Below are 17,783 nucleotides of genomic sequence, written 5' to 3' on the forward strand. Positions count from 1 at the left end.
AATGGTTACATCTCTTTAAGACACATAAATGAGTGACTGACATTAGGACTTAGCTTTTCTAAAACGTGGGAGCAAAAGAAATTAGTAAGGTGCCCATACTGTTACAAAATAACCTAATCTTGCCATACTCCATCCGGGCCACACAGCTGTAGATGAACACGTATGTTTCTGAACAGACAACACACACGCTTGGCATTTCTGGCTCTTTTTTCCCTTAGCGCAGAACCGTTCACAGTTGCTTGGTATTCAAGATAAAAAATAGAAACGTGACCGGGATTCACACTTCCTCTGTATTGTACAGTCTATTTCCTCCATTTATTCCCTTCTATGTTAGGGTCCATGTTTTCCCGAAAGAAGGCTACAGACGGCTCGTTGTCACAGAGCGATAACCTGTGACAAAGGTTAGGTAGTGGGTGACGTCAGAAGGCCCCTGACAGACTCTCCTTCGTCTTCAGGAGCGATCTCCTGCAGTCTGCCTGAGTGTGAGGAGCTGACAGCCTCTGCAATGCTTAGTACTTTTTTACATTGATGAAAACCTTGATGGCTCCAGTGAAGTCAGCAGAAAGTAGAACCTCTGTGTGATCCGTCTTTAGGGCTCCTACAAAGGACAACACTCAATTTAAAGTACCGAAATGTCTTGATGTTGTGAAATATGCCCGTAAAGGGAAACGTACCTGAGGGTATGGTTTCAGAGTCAGTGGAGTCCAGGCTCTTACACTCTGCTTCTGGTTTGTCTGCTCCAGGTTCTGGCGGAACAATAAGGCCTGGGTGGGGTGCAAATACTGCTGAGGTGACCACTGCATTGTGTGCTGAAAGATAAGTCAAGGTTTAGTGTCAGTTCAATCAAGAGGGAACAATAAGTTATACAGATAGTTGCATTAAAATCAAGCTTAACATACAACATAGTTACCTTTAATTCCTTCCCAGAAGTCATTGCGGTCCCGTCGTACAGAAGTGAATTTGCTCAAGTCGTGGTAAGTGCTCCAGATGTACACGTACTTATCCTCTGAACCACTGACTATAAAGGAGTAGTCATGACTGCAGGAAGACAATCCTACAGTTAATTAAGGCACAGTCAAAATGACAAAGACAAAGTGTGCTTTATGGTGGCAGGGCAGATTTTCTTTACTGTAAAAGGTCAGTGTTCATGTTTAACAGTTGGAGATGACAGTAAAAAAACATGAAAAGGAAAATTTAGGCAACACCTCTACTTTCAACTGCAACTCTTGCATGGAGTCTATTGCTCAGTAATGCTAGTTTAAAGTGGACCTATCATGCTATATTTGAAATATATATTGTAGGGCCATACCTATACAAAACATGTCTGTGACGGTTTTTTTTCAAAATACCAAACAGTTCACCCATTGTAGCCATGCCTCATACTGCTTAAACCTTTCTTTTGAAGCCCTGTTAGAGAAACGCGGATCTTGGGTCCTTAGCTTGGAAAAAAAAAGAAGAGGAGGCGGAGCTAATGCCTGATCAGAATTAAATTAAATTCTGCTGTGATAAAACGCCATCCTGTTTAAACCACGTCAAGGAATATTTCTGAAATAGTATGGAGCTCACATGCTTTTTCTCTTGCAGGTTTATCACAAGGTGAGTTATTTTTGTATTTCCTGTTTTTAAAAACACATGTGCTCTCCAGTACAGGTTAGCTCCGAGTGTTAGCGAGGCTTGCTAATGTAAACAAAGACGAGATTACGTCCAAAACACGTCAGGCATTGTTTCTGATAGCAATTTTCTGTGGGTCCGCTGCCGATTTGACGTCAGTTCGGATGGAATCTGTATCCGCTCGTTGTACACCCGTTTTTAAAAGATTTGGGTACGGAGGAAAAGAGAGAGGGTTTTATTTTCTGACGCTGCGTGAGTTCCCCGACGCACCGGGGACACATATGTATGTATAAAGACATCACAAAGTGCATTTTGCATGATAGGTCCCCTTTAAAATAATGAAAGGGGCCCTAATATGCTTTTGGGGGTTATAAAGGTTTTTGGGTACCACTTTACAATAAGACTACCCTTATAAAAGGGTTTACGAATAATTTGTAATTAATTTATTAATTAGGTTGTGAACACTTTATAAATCATGAATAAGCTTTTATAAGACATGAGATAAACAAGGCACCTGTGACCGGTTGCTTGCCAAATAGTGAGCCCACATTTATCTGTACTGCTAAGTCTTATATTGGCTGCCGAGCTTACTTCGTCGTCTTCAACAGCCAGCATCCTTGGTATCTGTTGTTCACCGAGTTGATTCTCGCTAAGTAGCCAATATAAGGCTTAGTCATCTTGCCAAATAGTGAGCCTGTGTTGATGTATGCAAACTATGTTAGAACTGGTTTATAAATTGTTCTTAATGATTAATAAAGTGTTTACTACCTAATTATAAACCCTTTATGAATCCTTTATAAGGGTAGTCTTATTGTAAAGTGGTACCGGTTTTTGTGCATGTAAATGGTCTGCAAAGCCTAAAATCCCAAACTCCCTCCAGAAGTTGTTTCTCTCTCACACACCTTTATTAAAAACGAGGAAAGAGAGCCATCCTCACCTGAAGCTGGCCTTGATCTGGCTGCTGCTGTTGACATAACCTTTGTATTTCATGGATAAAGACAAGTCCCTCAGGTCATAAAGGCGGATGCGGGAATCGTTTGAGGTCACCAAAATCTGTCAAAGGGGGGAGGTCATTTCAGAGGTCTGTTTAAAATGCCTAATCATAGGGACATCACACCTATGATTGAAACATGTATCTGTAGTGCAGATCGTGTTACCTTGTTCTCTCCAGGTAGGGGCTCAATGCCGGTGATTTTGCGTCCTACTTTGTTCCTGCCTCTAGTGGACCTCACATGAATTTGAGTGTGGTATTTCAGACGCTAAGGAAGGGGAAAACAGAAAATGCATTTAACTGGGAATTAATACAAAACGTTTTGATGATATAGCAGTTAGCATTCGCAGGAAAGAGTATCTTGGCTCGGTACCTCCGTGTCATAGAAGATGCATCGGCCATCGTACGTGCCGATGACGGCGTACTTCCCATTTTGGCAGAAGTTAGCTGCCGTGATGAGACGTGTTGTGCCGTCCACCTCGTTCCACAGCGCCACCTTCTTGTCAGGAATGTTCCAGAGTCGTAGCTTCCCATCCAGAGAGCCACTTAAAAAGTATCTGTCATCCTGGGAAACAAGAGGAAAGCGTTGTATAAAGTAAATAAATACAGATGTGATTTATGATGAGGGAAGGTGACTCGACTTACTCTGGGGTGGAAAGCAATGGCTGTGACGAAATCAATGTGCTGAAAGCAGCAGAGACACTCTCTCCTCGATATGTGCCACAATCGCACCGTTTTATCCATGGAAGAGGAGAGCAGGAAGAAGTTCTAGATTGACACAAAAAAATGTGTAAGACGAGATAAAACTAGAATTTTTCATTTAATCGTTTATTTGAAGAGGCACATTGATGAACATTGAAAACAAATAATGCTTTAAAAACGTAAATATGCCGGATTTTAGCTTTGAGCTAATTTCCATCCGTAGTCCCTCACATACAACATTTAAGAACATGACATTTATATACATAGCAAAAATAAATACATGATATGCAGAAAGCGCATGAGCAGCATATACTTTTCTTGTACTCTCTTGTACAGCTGTTCTATAGGTTTCAGGTTTGTGGCACAAGCAAACGACCAGTTTGTCAAACAGTATTCAATGTGGGATAGAATCATACAGTGGAGGTATGACTTTGCAGCATTGACAGTTAAGAAGGGTCTAATTTGTTTAAAATGTTGCAAGTTGAATTTAACGGTATTGGATACTTTCTTAATATGTTTCTTAAAAGTCAAGTTCGAGTCCAATATGACTCCAAGATACTTGAAGTGGGAGACTAGTTCTATTTCTGCTCCGTTTAAAAACACATTGGATACTTCGCATACTGTTTGTTTTGCATTTAACTGTAAGCAAATGTTGTTCAGCCAGTGTTGAACCTTGTCCAAAGCATTTGAGAGACAGGATGAGATCATTTCAGTGTTTTCCCCATGTACAAAGATGAAGACGAGGGATGAAAGAAGGATGAAGAGGGCAGTAAGACATCACCTGATATTATCATGTCTTTACTTATTCATTTACCTTTGACCAGGACAAGTCCAAAAGATCCGCCGTGTGGCCTTTATACTTGCAGAAGGGAATTTGACGGAAAGGGGCGTTTCTATCTTCTGTGTCTGGGTCCTCTGGAGCACAACTTGCCTAAGACAACAACAAACAACAACAAAACTGTAAAAAATACACCTATTTCTAAAAAGGGAAAGAATATCCATTTCTTAAAATAGAACTGCACAGCTTTTTGTAATTTATCATAAACGTCTTGTATTTTCTTTTTTGTATTTATATATCTTGTAAAAAAAAAAGTATAATAGTTGTGACTTCTCTTTAATTATTTCATGTTTTTATATTCTTTCATTTATGTTACTGTGTTTATTTATTCCTTATTATACACGGAAGTGCCTTGTTTGTGAAACCTATTTGGCAATAAATACAATTCTGAATTTAATCACTGATTTTTATATTTTCTTCTAACACTTGATAACCGTAAGTAAAAGGTATTATTCATTTCACTCACCAGGTGGTCGTCAGATTTGGAGGAGCATAAACTTTCCTGAGAAGGAGACGGTGAAACTCGACCTGCAGGAACCAATCAGAAAGCATCTTACTGCAGCCAAAGCTGGCCATCTAAACGTATCAATCATCACACCACAACAAAGAAAAACCTTACCTTCAGTGTTGTACTTCATTCTCATATTATTGAAGTAGTCAAAAGCAGTCTTCAAGACCCAGATGCGAACCACATTGTCCTGGCCGGCTGTGGCCAGCAGCCTCCCGCAGTGAGAGAACTTCATCGTCCACACGGCCCCCTGAGGGGAAGACACAGAGGCTGTAATACTAGCCTGAAAGGTCCCCTATATACTCCTTTTCATCAATATATTACAGGTCTCAGATATATACAAAACATGTCTCTGAAGTGTTTGGCTCCAAACACCAAACAGATCATTGCAACATCCCATAATCCCCTCTGTTTCAGCCCCGTTTCAAAAGTGCTGATTCTCTGTCTGTTACTTTAGATGAAAATAAGGAGCCCCTTCCCACGACCCTCTGGGAGATATTTGGTTTCACACCAAGTACTTTGCCGTACTTAGTGCCGGCACTTAGTACCCCAGGGCACTAAGTACCAATCGTGTTCACACTGGAGTACTTTTCCCTGAGGGAAGATTACGCAAATGAGCCGCTGATGTCACTTCTTCTGCTTTGGGTTCACTGGCAGGCCGCAAACCACTTCACGGCGTATACTGCCACCCGAAGTCCCCGGCCGGAAGTCCCCGGAGTTAGGGACTGGCTTCAGTAGAAGCTGCTGGGACTCCCAGCAGCTTCTACTGAAGCCTTCAGAGTAAATCACCAGAACGCAGACACCTCCTCATCTCCACCGCTCCCATGTTTTCTTTTGTGTTGCCATAAGTTAGTCTCTCTGCGTTTCTGCGCTGGGCTAATGCTAATAATACTAATGCCACAAATACAATGGCGTCTTCACAAAACTTTTCAGAGTTTTACGGGGCGTGGTTTGCAATTCGCCCAGCCAATAGAAATTGGTACTTTTTTGGTACCACCTCTCTAGCAGGCAATAAAAATGGGTAGTAGTTTGGTGTGAACGCGACAATAGGGGTACTAACGGAACTAAATGGGAAAAGTACGGGGGAAAAGTACGGGGGGAAAGTACTCCGGTGTGAACGCGCCTATTGGTGCTCTAGGAGGAGATTCAGGTGATAAGGTGGGGGTTTACCTTGGTTGGTGATTGGCTAATGGTTACACAAGCCAACAAATCGTTATGACATCATAAAGTGGCCGAAATCTGATCAGCTCATTTTCAGACAGGTTTTTATATAAATGGATCAGGACAAAAAGTGAGAGAATCTTTGTTCCTGAAACTGTCAGAATCTCTTTACACAGAGGGGACACATGTTGATGTAGAAAAGACAAGAAAAAGTGGATTTTGCATAATAGGTGCCCTTTAACTGGCAACCTTCTTTAAGCATTGTAAATGAAGATGGTCTTACCGTGTGCTCTCCACTGAGGTCCTGCACAACCTTTATCTGATCAAAGTCAAAGGGGCCCTTGAAGCTGTGTGCTGCCTTGAACTTGGCGGGCCGGGTGTAAGGCATGCCCTCATCGTCACTCGATGACGGATCGTCCTGGTCTGTGTGGAACACTGAGCCGAAACAAAAAACATAACTCAGGTTATCAAACCCTTCGCAGCAGCAGGAGCGCCAATATCTCATTGGAAAATCCTTTAAAATTGATGTTCTCTTTAGAAGCAACATTTATCCTCAGATGTTTAAAGGAATGGTATGCTCATGACACTCATTTTTAAATAATTATCATCCGATAAAACAGACCAGTCTCTGCCAGTCTCTCTTTTTTTTTTTTTAATCCGATGACATTATCAGTGATTTTAAACTGATTATATACCGAAATAACATCAACACTGTGGGCGCCGCCATTTCCCGGACGTGACGTAATCCATGCGTTTGGTTTTCGAAGACACGTTGATCTCCATGTTATTTACTGTAGTTTCTCTATTCAAATATGCCTCACTGTATCGCGAAATATTGCCATAATTCGGATAGGAACAATCCACGGAATGCTCGGTTCCATCTGTTGCCAAAAGGTAAGCGTAAGAAGTACATTCGGAGGCAGTGGCTAGCGAAATGTGGCCGGCCCGAACCGAAAGATTTACAGGCTCATGTATGCAGCGAACATTTCAAATTTCCGGACGACTACTCTGAGAGTATGATCAAACATAACATGGGATTTAAAGAACAACCATTACTCAATGGAGATGCAGTACCATCGGTCTTTCTGGTGTCATCACCGACCAGGACACCAGTTCGGCCAGTAGAGAAATCGCCCTCTGCAAGTGTGAAGCGACGGAGGAGCAGAAGTAGTGCTCGGAGTAAGAATAAGGTATGTTATAGCGCATTTCCATTGCAGCGGCTAGCCCCATTTTAACGTCCTTTAGCGGCCAGGCCAGGACAGTTTTTGGTGGCCTTTCCATATAGCGTAGTACCGGCTAGTGTGTATTTTACGCCAGTTTTTTCCGGCCCCATAAAATCGTGATTCTATGGCCAGGGACAACGAAGCTGAGTATGCTAAACTAGAGAGGGAATCGCTAGCAAGGGTGGTACTACATGCATACATATAGTATCTTATATCATCTTCCCATTATACACACATGCATTTCCAAACATTTGGACTACCTATGTTGCAAATGTATTATCTTTTCAATTTACACACGGCATCTATTGCACGTCTGTCCGTCCTGGGAGAGGGATCCCTCCTCTGTTGCTCTCCCTGAGGTTTCTCCCATGTTCCCTTTAAACTGTGGGTTTTCTTCGGAAGTTTTTCCTTGTACGATGTGAGGGACTAAGGACAGAGGGTGTCATATTGTCATACTGATATGTATGGATGAATTCCCCCATCCAATCTCTTCACATTGGTCAAAACTTGTTCCTCTGCTGACGAGTCCGAACTGAAATACCCCACCATGTTTCCGTGTGTTGACAAAGTGAACGCATGGATGACGTCACGACCATCACGTGACTACTGAAAATGGCAAACATGGCGGCGGCCAGACGGAATATACAGGTCTTGATAAAAAAGAGCTATAAAATCATTATTTACCGGGGAATATCGCTGATTTTTTCAGGGTATGGTTTAAACATAACATTTCACTAAATACTGAAGTTTTGATTAATTATCTAATGAGTGGACCATTCCTTTAACAAATGTTCGGTGTTAACTGTTTCCATTTTCATGATTAAGTAGAGCTTGTTCCAGATTTAATAGCCTCACACTCAACAGTGAAACATTTCTCAGGGATGCATGTCAAATCGTGCTAACGTATTGGAAAATGTTCTGATAAATACCCTCACAGGGAAGACATGTAGATACGCGAGATCACTAAGCAAAGGGAAATACATGCCCTGCTCAATCTGCTTGGTGAAGCAAAGTTGGTTGAGTTATTTATATGTGGTTTTTGATGATTCAGTAGTGCACATATTTTAATGTTGCCATTAATGTTAATGACAGCGTGTGATGCCCCTGTGGGTTCATCAGTGGAGAGGGTGTGGCTGTCCTGTCTTGGCTGCATTGATCGCACTGATTGCAGTAACTCAGGGCACCTGGGTCTGGTGCTCTCCAGCTAAAGCCTCTCTGCTCCCGTCTGTTCTCTCTCTCTGCTTTTTCCTGCAGAGCACCCGGCTCTGATGAGTATAAACCAAAGTGAATTATTTGTCCTTCAATATTCTCAAAGCCCACATCCGTTTATAAATGGCCTTCTCAACAAAGTGTCTTCCCCTGCCTGCACTTCTCTTTACCCTGAATTCTGTTCTCCTTCCACTTGTAATTTAACACAAAAAAGAACCACTATTATAAAAAATGTACATAAGAGTTTAAAATCACTATATACTTTAACATGTAGTTTGGAGCAGTAAGAATATAGGTACTTTTCCACAAAAAAACAACAAGAAGTGTTTTCCTGAAATCTAACTATAAGCACAATTACTTCTGATAGTTGTGTTCTTTTACCTTCATCTCGCACACTTTTCACTTTGTTGACTGCCTTCTCTCCGTATTCCTCAGCCAGATGCTTGGCCTTCTTCACAGACTTGCCCAGGAACTTTTTAAACTGGGTCCTGGTTATAAATAAAAGGGACAAAAAAAATTATCTATATTTGATCACGTGGTGAGAAGGGGAAGAACATCAATTCAAGGAACAGGCTACGATAAGTCCTTACGTTTTCTGTTTGAGTTTTCCTCCATCTGTGTCAGCCAGAGGAGCCTGAGCCTTGTCATCGTCGTCCGACTGCGCTGCATCATTCCTGAGAGGAACATTTAAAAAAAGAAATTACCGTTAGCTTAAAAAAGGCTTTGAGTGGTGGGAAATTGCTACTAGAAAAAGGCAGTGCTATAATGAGGATGTGTCTTATATCAAAAAGCCTATTCCCTTTTTTAGGAAAAACTCTTATTATTAATAGGAAATCATTTCTATTGCATAATCTTTCCAGTTTTTGAATACACATGTGTTTTTATACTTGATAAAGCACTGTTTATTCTTTAAAACACATTATTGTTCTCACAAAATAACTACTCATTACATGGAACAGTGCTGAGAAAGATACAGATATGATTCTGGCGTCTCTTGCCAATACAAATATGACATTACTGCAACTGAAATATTATTCTCTGCTTACGAAATGTACTCCTTGGTCCTCCTCATGATGTGCAGAGTGAGGGGGTTTATCGCTGCAGGAAGTTTCTCCTCTGCCTGGATTAAAGGGATCTCCTCTCCAGTGTCCAAATTCTTGATCATCACACTGGCAAGGATTTCCTGTTTGAAGATAACGTATAAGGAATGCGCCAGAGGTTGGGTTATGGCTCGTATTCAAGTTGAAAAATGTGGCAGTAACAACAAACAGAGGGGGAGTCTTACTTCATCTGTCAGTTCTCTACCAGAGTTGGAACGTGGCCGCTGGGAGCCTGGAGTTTCTCCTCCGTCGTCAAACGAGGCCCGGCCATCCTCATTTTCCTGAAAAAACAAAGCAATGGTGAAATTGTGCAAATAAAGTTTCATTTTGAGGATGGAGCGAATTCACTTGAACAGACTGAATTCACAGGATTGCTTCATTAAGGTGCGGAAGCCGTTTTTGACATTGCTGGAGGATAATTCATAATTTAATTAAAGAGCTCTGCTGCTGCTTGTATTTGACTTACTCTGTAAAGACTGCGTAATTCTTAATTGTGTTTGATGTTTGGCAATCCATCCACAGGCTTTTTTATTTTTTTGTTTTCTCTTTGCCTCCTTTCGGTATTTTGTTTTGTTTTGTTGCTAGTGGGTTACCCTTGGCCTTTTTGTTTATGTCTACGATGCAGTCGACTGGCAGCTTTAGACTATTCTCAGGAATTGTCAATGTAATACCCAGCTTTTTTTTCTTTTCTTGTACACCATGTAAAGCAGGGTTATTCAATTGGCGGCCCGCGGGCCAAATCCGGCCCCGGGGTGATATTTACTGGCCCTTTCAGTATAATGTTAAAAAGTAAAAAAAAAAAAAATGTAAGAATTTTTTTTTGGGCCAGAGTGCTTTTATTCCAGAGACGGTGTTAAACTGAGAGATAGAGGGGAAGACATTGCCTGGAAACTTCGGCGGGCTCGGGTTTCGAACTCACCTACAAGCTACTGTAGTGACAACTCCTGTCATTTATTGCATCTCTGCGTGAATGATTAGATAATTTCACCTAAATGAAATCAAATTAAATGATGTCGATGGTTAAATTAGCTGTAGGCCTACTGAGTTCTGAACTTGCCATTTAGATCTATAAAGGCCTTGGGGCTATGTTGTTTGATTTAATTAAACACAATATATGCACTCCACTATGCTGTTTACTGTATCTGAAGCTCTTAATATGATAGCTCATATTTCAAGCCATCTTTTTCCCGGCCCCTTGCTTTGGATCATTTTCATCAACCGGCCCCCATTCCAAACTAATTGAATAGCCCTGATGTAAAGGTTCGGGCACCTACTTACTGTATACTGTGTATGTCTTTGCTTTATTGTATCTAAAAGAAAAATTCAAAATGAAGTTTCATTTTGAGCATTTCTGGAGGGAATATTCGCTCAGTTTTGCAGCCTCACTGACCTGCGCTGTGACCACTTTGTCTCCACTGATGGCGCTGGCCAGATCCAAGGAATGCTGCAGCTCTTTGGTGAGGCTCCGCACCGTGCTGCTGGGAGACACTAGGCCGGACGGCTCCAGGACCTCACAGCCGCCTGCAGACACTGGACAACACAACAACACAACACTTGACAACCTGTCTGCTTTGTGTTTATGAAAGCAGCGGTATGACTTGGTAGTGGATTAAACAGTAACATAATCAGAGAAATCAATTTGCCGGGATGCTTGTACTCGAACATAGAGGAGAGGACTCTGTGAGCTGTTCTTTCATTATCTCAAACACATAGCTGGGAAAACTCATGTGTAGCAGTGAGCGAATGTTCCCCTTTTGTCAAATAAAAGGTTTCTAAATATAGTATTGCATGGTTAGAACAGCTATAAAATAAAGTGTTTCCGGTGATGATGGCTGCCGTGTCTTTGGCTCCTCTCCAACCCTGTTTTATTGTGTTGCACTGTTGGAGGAGCCTGTGACCTACGTTTTTCATTGACTTATGTAGCTATGCACAAATGACAATACAAGCCTTGAATCCTGAATGGGTTGTGAGACAACAGCATAACCCTAAACACATTTGATTAAGTAAGAGATCATAGTTGTTTTTCAACGTTTCCAAACCTCCCATTGCTCTAAAGTGCTTTCTTTAACAGAAACAGCAAACTCTTAATTAAAAAAACAAAAACGAATAAAGTGATGCCTCAGTGTTAAATTCAACGTTTACATAATATTTTCGGTCAATGGTATCTACTTGAACTGTGAAGTGTTCTCTGTACCTTCCAGTCCACTTGGTCTGAGACACTCCTGAGACTTCCTGGAAGGTAGAGTCTGCCAAGCTGGGGGGGGCGGCCTGGGTGGAGGTCCTCCGCTGGGAGGGGGGGGGGCGAGAGGGAGGAGGCTTCTTGGTGCTTGCTACAATGTCTGGTTCCGCTGTGAATTTCCGCGGGGGTTTCAGAGGACCAGAGGAGTCCGAGTCAGCCGACCCATCTGCGAATGGGACCTGGTCTAAGATATCTGCAGGTCTGTGCCCCCACTCCCACTCACCATCCACCCCAGCCCCCCCAGGGTGACTCAGTCTGACGGTGCTGGTGATGTCTGGCAGCTGAACGCCTTCTTGAGAGCCGACTGATGGCCCTGGGAGGTCTGCGGGTTCAGGTATGGAGCATGCTCCGTTTGTTGCAGCACTTTCCTGTTGATCCTCTGGCCTCTCCACAGGTTGAGGTTGGACAGCCGGTGCTGCTAGCCCCGCAGGAACTTCCTGACCATTATCCTCTTCCTCCGCCTCCGGTTCTGCTCTCACATCAACATGAAGCTGATCCAACAGCTCAGCCACCTCGGCCACTTCACCAGCACTTCCCTTTTGACTCTCCTCAATGATGCTATCAATGATCTTTGAGGAAGAGAAAAACAAAACAGATACTATAATGCAAGTTCCCACTACAACAGAAATATGTGAAAGATAATATGTATCTATGAAATCCACACTGCCATACAATATATTCCAAAAGTAACAAAATATGAAGAAATCTCCATGTTATCATAAATCACACAGAAATAGGGCCATTCAATTAAAAACCATACCAGTAGGGGATCATCTTGCTGATTCTCGGATGCGGCCACTCCGCAACTCACATCTTGTGCAGCGTTTACTGGTCTCTGTGAAAGCTGTTCAGAAAACTATTTTAAGACACGACAATACATACAAGAAAGGAAATAACACATCTCACATGCTAGCTTTGAATAACATCAAGGTGCAGCCACAAAAACAGACTTGCTTTCTCACAAAGAAATATTCTTCTTTAAACATTCCAAAAGTTCTCTAGCTTTTCACTTTCATTATTTTATTTGATGCAGACATTGAGTGACTGATTTTGATCAAATTCCCGGATCTTCATGCTGATTTTATCTATGCATGAAACACTTTCCTTTTATACAAGTTCTCTTTGCTGCAAACTCAATGTTTTCAGTTCTCTTAAACACAGGGCTAATGCTGGTCCGTGAGCAGGTTTCACTTTCTATTCTGATATCACTTCAGTATTGTGTTGCAGATAAAGCAGTACATCTTCGCTATATCTCGTAAGGAACAAAGCCTAATTTGAATGTCAGTTGTAACTGCCTGTGTGGGAACAACGTGCAGAGCAACAAGGCCAGATTATATCATACATAATAACTGTCAGTAAGAAGCTGATACGTTGCCAATGGATGACTATTCACAGTTAATGACTCATTAATAAAACAAGGCTGTTTCTCACACAGGGTATCAATAGTTTAACATAAATTAACTTAAGGTGGGCGCGGCATTAACGAAAACTACAAACACTGCATTCACCTCTAGATATTTACCCACTGTAGGGTTCAGTTCCAACAGTCCTACTAGGGCTGCTCAATTAATCGTATTTCAATCACAATTACGATGTTGGCTTGCAACGATTATGAAAACAACATAATCGAAATAAAACGTTTATTATTATTGGTTTTTCAGTTGAATTATACTTAAAGTTCAGGGTAATCAACTGTTAAAAACATACTGTTCAACTTATAATAATAATCGTGATATCAATTATTGACCCAAATAATCGAGATTATGATTTTTGCCATAATCGAGCAGCCCTAAGTCCTACCTACCTCCAACACTAACAATCATATGATATATATCTGGCAAAAAAAAAAAACTAGTTTCAATCTACCTCAATACTCAACAAAGGATTTGAAAAGAATATGATCTAAATTGTTTTACTTTAAATGAATCTAATTTAAATGAATGTATTAGTATGTATTATGATGTATTGACGTTTTCCACATCATTTCCAAGCCTTGGTAACACTGAAAATACTGAAAAAGTTAGAATAATCAGTCCAATAGCAACTCCGCAAACAGTGCCTTGTTTCAACAGTGACTGGGCTTAGATAAACATACCTTGGGAGAAGGAATGAAAAACTTTGCAGGTGACCTAGAAAAACACAAGGGGAGAGTGAAAAAATAAATAATCCTTATCATGTAATTATTCTGGAAATTCTGAAAGCAATTCACAGACAAGAATGGTATTCACTTCACTGGTGTTAGGGACGTTATTTAGTAAGCAGATGCATTCAGATTCTGCTAAAAGGTCAATGAATAGTTTTTGTTCTGAACTTGATAATAAGTAATAAATATTAGTAAAAAAAAGAGCAGCTAGATTTACCAAAATGATTCATGTCATGCATGTGTTATCAACTGACCATTCATTGCATGGTAGCCTTTACAATGTACAATTACTCTGAAAAAGCAAACACTTATAATTTACAAATGACAGAAAGTCCAGGGGGAAGCTTCACAGTTTCACCTTGTTGTAACTGATTTAATGGATCATCATAAATAAGTAGGACTCCTATCATTATTTGGAAAACAGCCAATGTTTCCTGGTTTATTTGGACTTCAGTCGATACAACCACCAGCCAGCCAAAACACCGAGCTAACACAATGACATCTAGAAAAATATAGTTGGTTTTACAATAAGCAGCACTGTAAATTCACAATCTAATCTCTGGAATAAGATCATGTGACTTGTTAGGGTTGACTCTCTCTGCACTTACATTAAACAGCAAGTGAACTTAGGTATCCAACACATTTTAATAGTTTATATACAGGACTTACAGGACAGTATTTAGCAGCGACTTGAGGCTCTGATGCAGTTCAGTATATAACATTATCATTTAGCAAAGTTATCTTTAGCTTTCATTACTAACGGTTGCTTATAAGTTGTTTGATTATTATAACCTAGCATGACACCTTAAGCAGACAAGTGTATGCATTGGACACTTTTATGTGAAGTCAAGTTATGAAAATGTAAAGTTTCCTTACACTTTTGGAGATGGAGTAAAGTGAACGTCCTCAGGAGCATCATAGAATTCCTCGGTGTCACTTGTATCTGACGCCATGCTAACATGAATTTAGCTTACAAGCTACTCAAATATAGTCGCCAGGCAGCTGTTTAAAAGCCTAACCTGCGAATCAAAGTACCACACACATGCACTTGTCCTCTCTGTGTGTGTATTATAATTTAAACTACTTTCCCCCGGGGTCGTCAACCACTTTTTCTGTCCAACGTCACGGCATAACGTTACAGTATGCTAGTCAAAATGCTAGGCTAACAAATGTAATCTACTCGCACGGCGGACCAACGCCTACTGCTGCTAGCTTTCTACCCTCTTATAAATCTGTCTCCTTCACAGCACAGTATTTTCTATGAAAGCACCAATAAAGCGCGTTTTTACAACAGCATATACTTGGTCAGCTGTCAAGCTAACGGAGACAGTGACCCGCGTCATAAACAAACCAGAAACACACAAAAAAAACATCTGAGCGAGCTGAGTCAAAGGGCGGGGCTGGGGGGCTCTCTTCTTCTCCCTCACTGATATTACATGGTTTGTATGATTCTGTAATATTACTGCCCACTACTGGATTCTTTGAGGAAAAGCAAGCAGGAAAATGGGAAAAAAAACAGGGATGGGCTGTCATCATGTGACATGGGATGCTGGGTATGAAGAAAGGAGATTTGTATTATAAGATTGCACACGAAACACGAGCCTATTGGCAAATAAGCCAATCACTATATTTGAAAATAAAAAACGCAAAAAAATCTATCTATCTATATATCTCTAATCTATCTATCTGTCTATCTATCTTTCTATTTATTTATTTATCTATCTGTCTATCTATCTATCTATCTATATATCTATTTATCTATCTATATATCTATTTATCTATCTATCTATTTATCTATCTATTTATTTATCTATCTATCTATCTATCTATCTATTTATCTATATATATATTTATCTATCTATCTATTTATCTATCTATATATCTATCTAATCCATCTTCATTTATCCATCTATCTATTCATTAATATGTATTCATGATCAAACCTTCCATAATCCACTTGTATCCCGCTCTATACCTCAGAAACCTGCCGATGAAATGCTGTTGTGTGTCTTCCTCATCTTGGATCTTGCAGTGGTCATGCATACATATTTTTTTCACAGTTCAAACACAGCCTCCTTCACTATACAGGATCCATTTCTTGGAAAAAATAGAAATAGACGATTCAAATTGAATCAATTTTTTATCGTCACATATGCACAAACCACAGTGAAATTGAGGGTCTGCATTTAACTCATCCTCGTATAAGGATGCGGGCAGCTGCTATAGACTGCCCAGGGTCAGGGAGCAGTATGTGGAAGCAGAGTAGAATATTGCTGGGTGCCAGTCCCTCTGTAAATGGTCTATTTTCGTACTTGAACCCTTAGAGACTTGGTCCCTGGACTGAGCTACTGTCGCTCTCCATGCAAATAAAAACGTATAACACCAACACTGCAAAGCTTTACTGATTATAATATTATACAGCCCCTGGTACACTAACACAGAGCCATTCACAGTGAGAATCAAAACATTGCATTTATTTGAAAATGATACAGATTAAATTGATTCTGCAATATGTGTGGGAAATGTATTTATATTTATAAATGTTGATATTACTAGAAAATGTTATTACATGGTACTGTTTATCAGTTTCTATAATAGTCAGCCCACTCATAAGCTGTAAATTGTTTGGTAAAACATGCACATAGATTAGCAGCTGTGGGTCCTATATTGACTCAAACATAGGCAAGCACTAAGAACTGCTGAGCAGCCAACAGTACAGATAAATTACAATTGCAATTGTACTTGACGTTTGTTCCAAAGCGCTCTTTGTTGCAAACCATGTTGATTAATACTGATTTGTTCCTAATTAATTATTGGAGTGGCAAAAAGGTGGCGGTGTCATTAATGAAAAAGCCTCATTGCATTTTAATTAATTGCATTAATTTGTTTTGGTAATATTGTAGACTGTGTGCATTTTTATAATCGAGCGTAGAATAAATATGCATGGCAAAAACCAAAAACGAAATAAACCCCAAACTCTGAATGTGTTTTGCATCATAAGATTGCATTTTTTATCATTTATATATATATATATATATATATATATATATATAAATATAATCTGTGTATACAGTGCAGACCAGGGACGTGCACAGACATTTTGGGGGGCAGGTGCTCAAGTGAGAAAAAGGGCACTTCCCATAATCATTTATAAAAAATATATAAAACAAAAACTTAAATATAGTTGCACATCTCTGACTTACTGACCAATTTATTTTAATGCCCTCACACTCACGCAATTGTTTAATACTCAACAGATTTCTACAAAATAATCAGCTGACACAGAGTCAATGCATGGTCTTCTTTATTCACTACGCACAAGAGCAGATAACAAACTAGTACAATTAACAGTTATTAAATGAGCAGCCAACAATCAAACACATCAGAACTTTAGTCTAATCTCCCGACCTGATATTTTTATTTTGTATTCAATCAATATATTTTTGGAAAGGGAAACTGTGCGCAAACAGCAGTAGATATATATTCATTTATTTATTTTTTAAAAGGGGGGGAAAAGGGCACTTTCTCTGGAGGAAGAAAAAGGGCAGGGGCTCAAGCCCACTTTGATGTCTATGTGTGCACGTGCCTGGTGCAGACACTGTACACACATACCGCAGTTCTTATTTAATCAAGGACTGCAGGCTGCATTTAAATCCCTCTTATCTCCCTGATAATAACCTCAAAAAAGTCCTACTTCTTTTGTGAAAATGACCACATACAGCAGGGCACTTGGGGCTCTTCATTGGATTCACCGTGTGTGTTGTTGCAGTAATTTGTAAAATAATAAATAAAGATAGTTCAGGCTGTCACTTCATACTTGTAACAGGGTGCCTATCACTATCCTTGTATATACTGCTGGGTGTTTCGAAGAAAACACTATCTATAGTACCCTAATTAGTCGAACAAAGCAACACAATATTTGTTACAGGGTACAAATGCCTCACAGAAAGACGACTCCTCTTTGGAAACACTTTATTTAGTAACGGAAGTTTTGAGCCAATGAGAAAAGATTGCCATACTCTTCCACCAATGGGAAGTTAGGATGCTCCGGCTCTCCT

General features: G+C 40.2%; 1 protein-coding gene across 1 annotated transcript; it reads right to left on the reverse strand.

The window, feature by feature from the left end:
* wdr44 (WD repeat domain 44) lies at positions 1-15,120 on the reverse strand. Its single transcript, XM_034098723.2, is given in 21 exon segments — positions 1-598; positions 675-809; positions 911-1,038; positions 2,549-2,664; positions 2,769-2,870; positions 2,976-3,167; positions 3,248-3,370; positions 4,119-4,235; positions 4,609-4,670; positions 4,762-4,900; positions 6,095-6,246; positions 8,625-8,731; positions 8,834-8,917; positions 9,290-9,426; positions 9,529-9,624; positions 10,734-10,873; positions 11,538-11,643; positions 11,645-12,151; positions 12,343-12,426; positions 13,678-13,711; positions 14,602-15,120. Coding segments are annotated over 21 exon segments (2,727 nt in total). The 5' UTR covers positions 14,679-15,120; the 3' UTR covers positions 1-509.
* Positions 15,121-17,783: the final 2,663 nt, after the last annotated feature.

Source organism: Pseudochaenichthys georgianus, chromosome 14 (genome assembly GCF_902827115.2).
Source record: "Pseudochaenichthys georgianus chromosome 14, fPseGeo1.2, whole genome shotgun sequence".
Lineage (NCBI taxonomy): Eukaryota > Metazoa > Chordata > Actinopteri > Perciformes > Channichthyidae > Pseudochaenichthys > Pseudochaenichthys georgianus.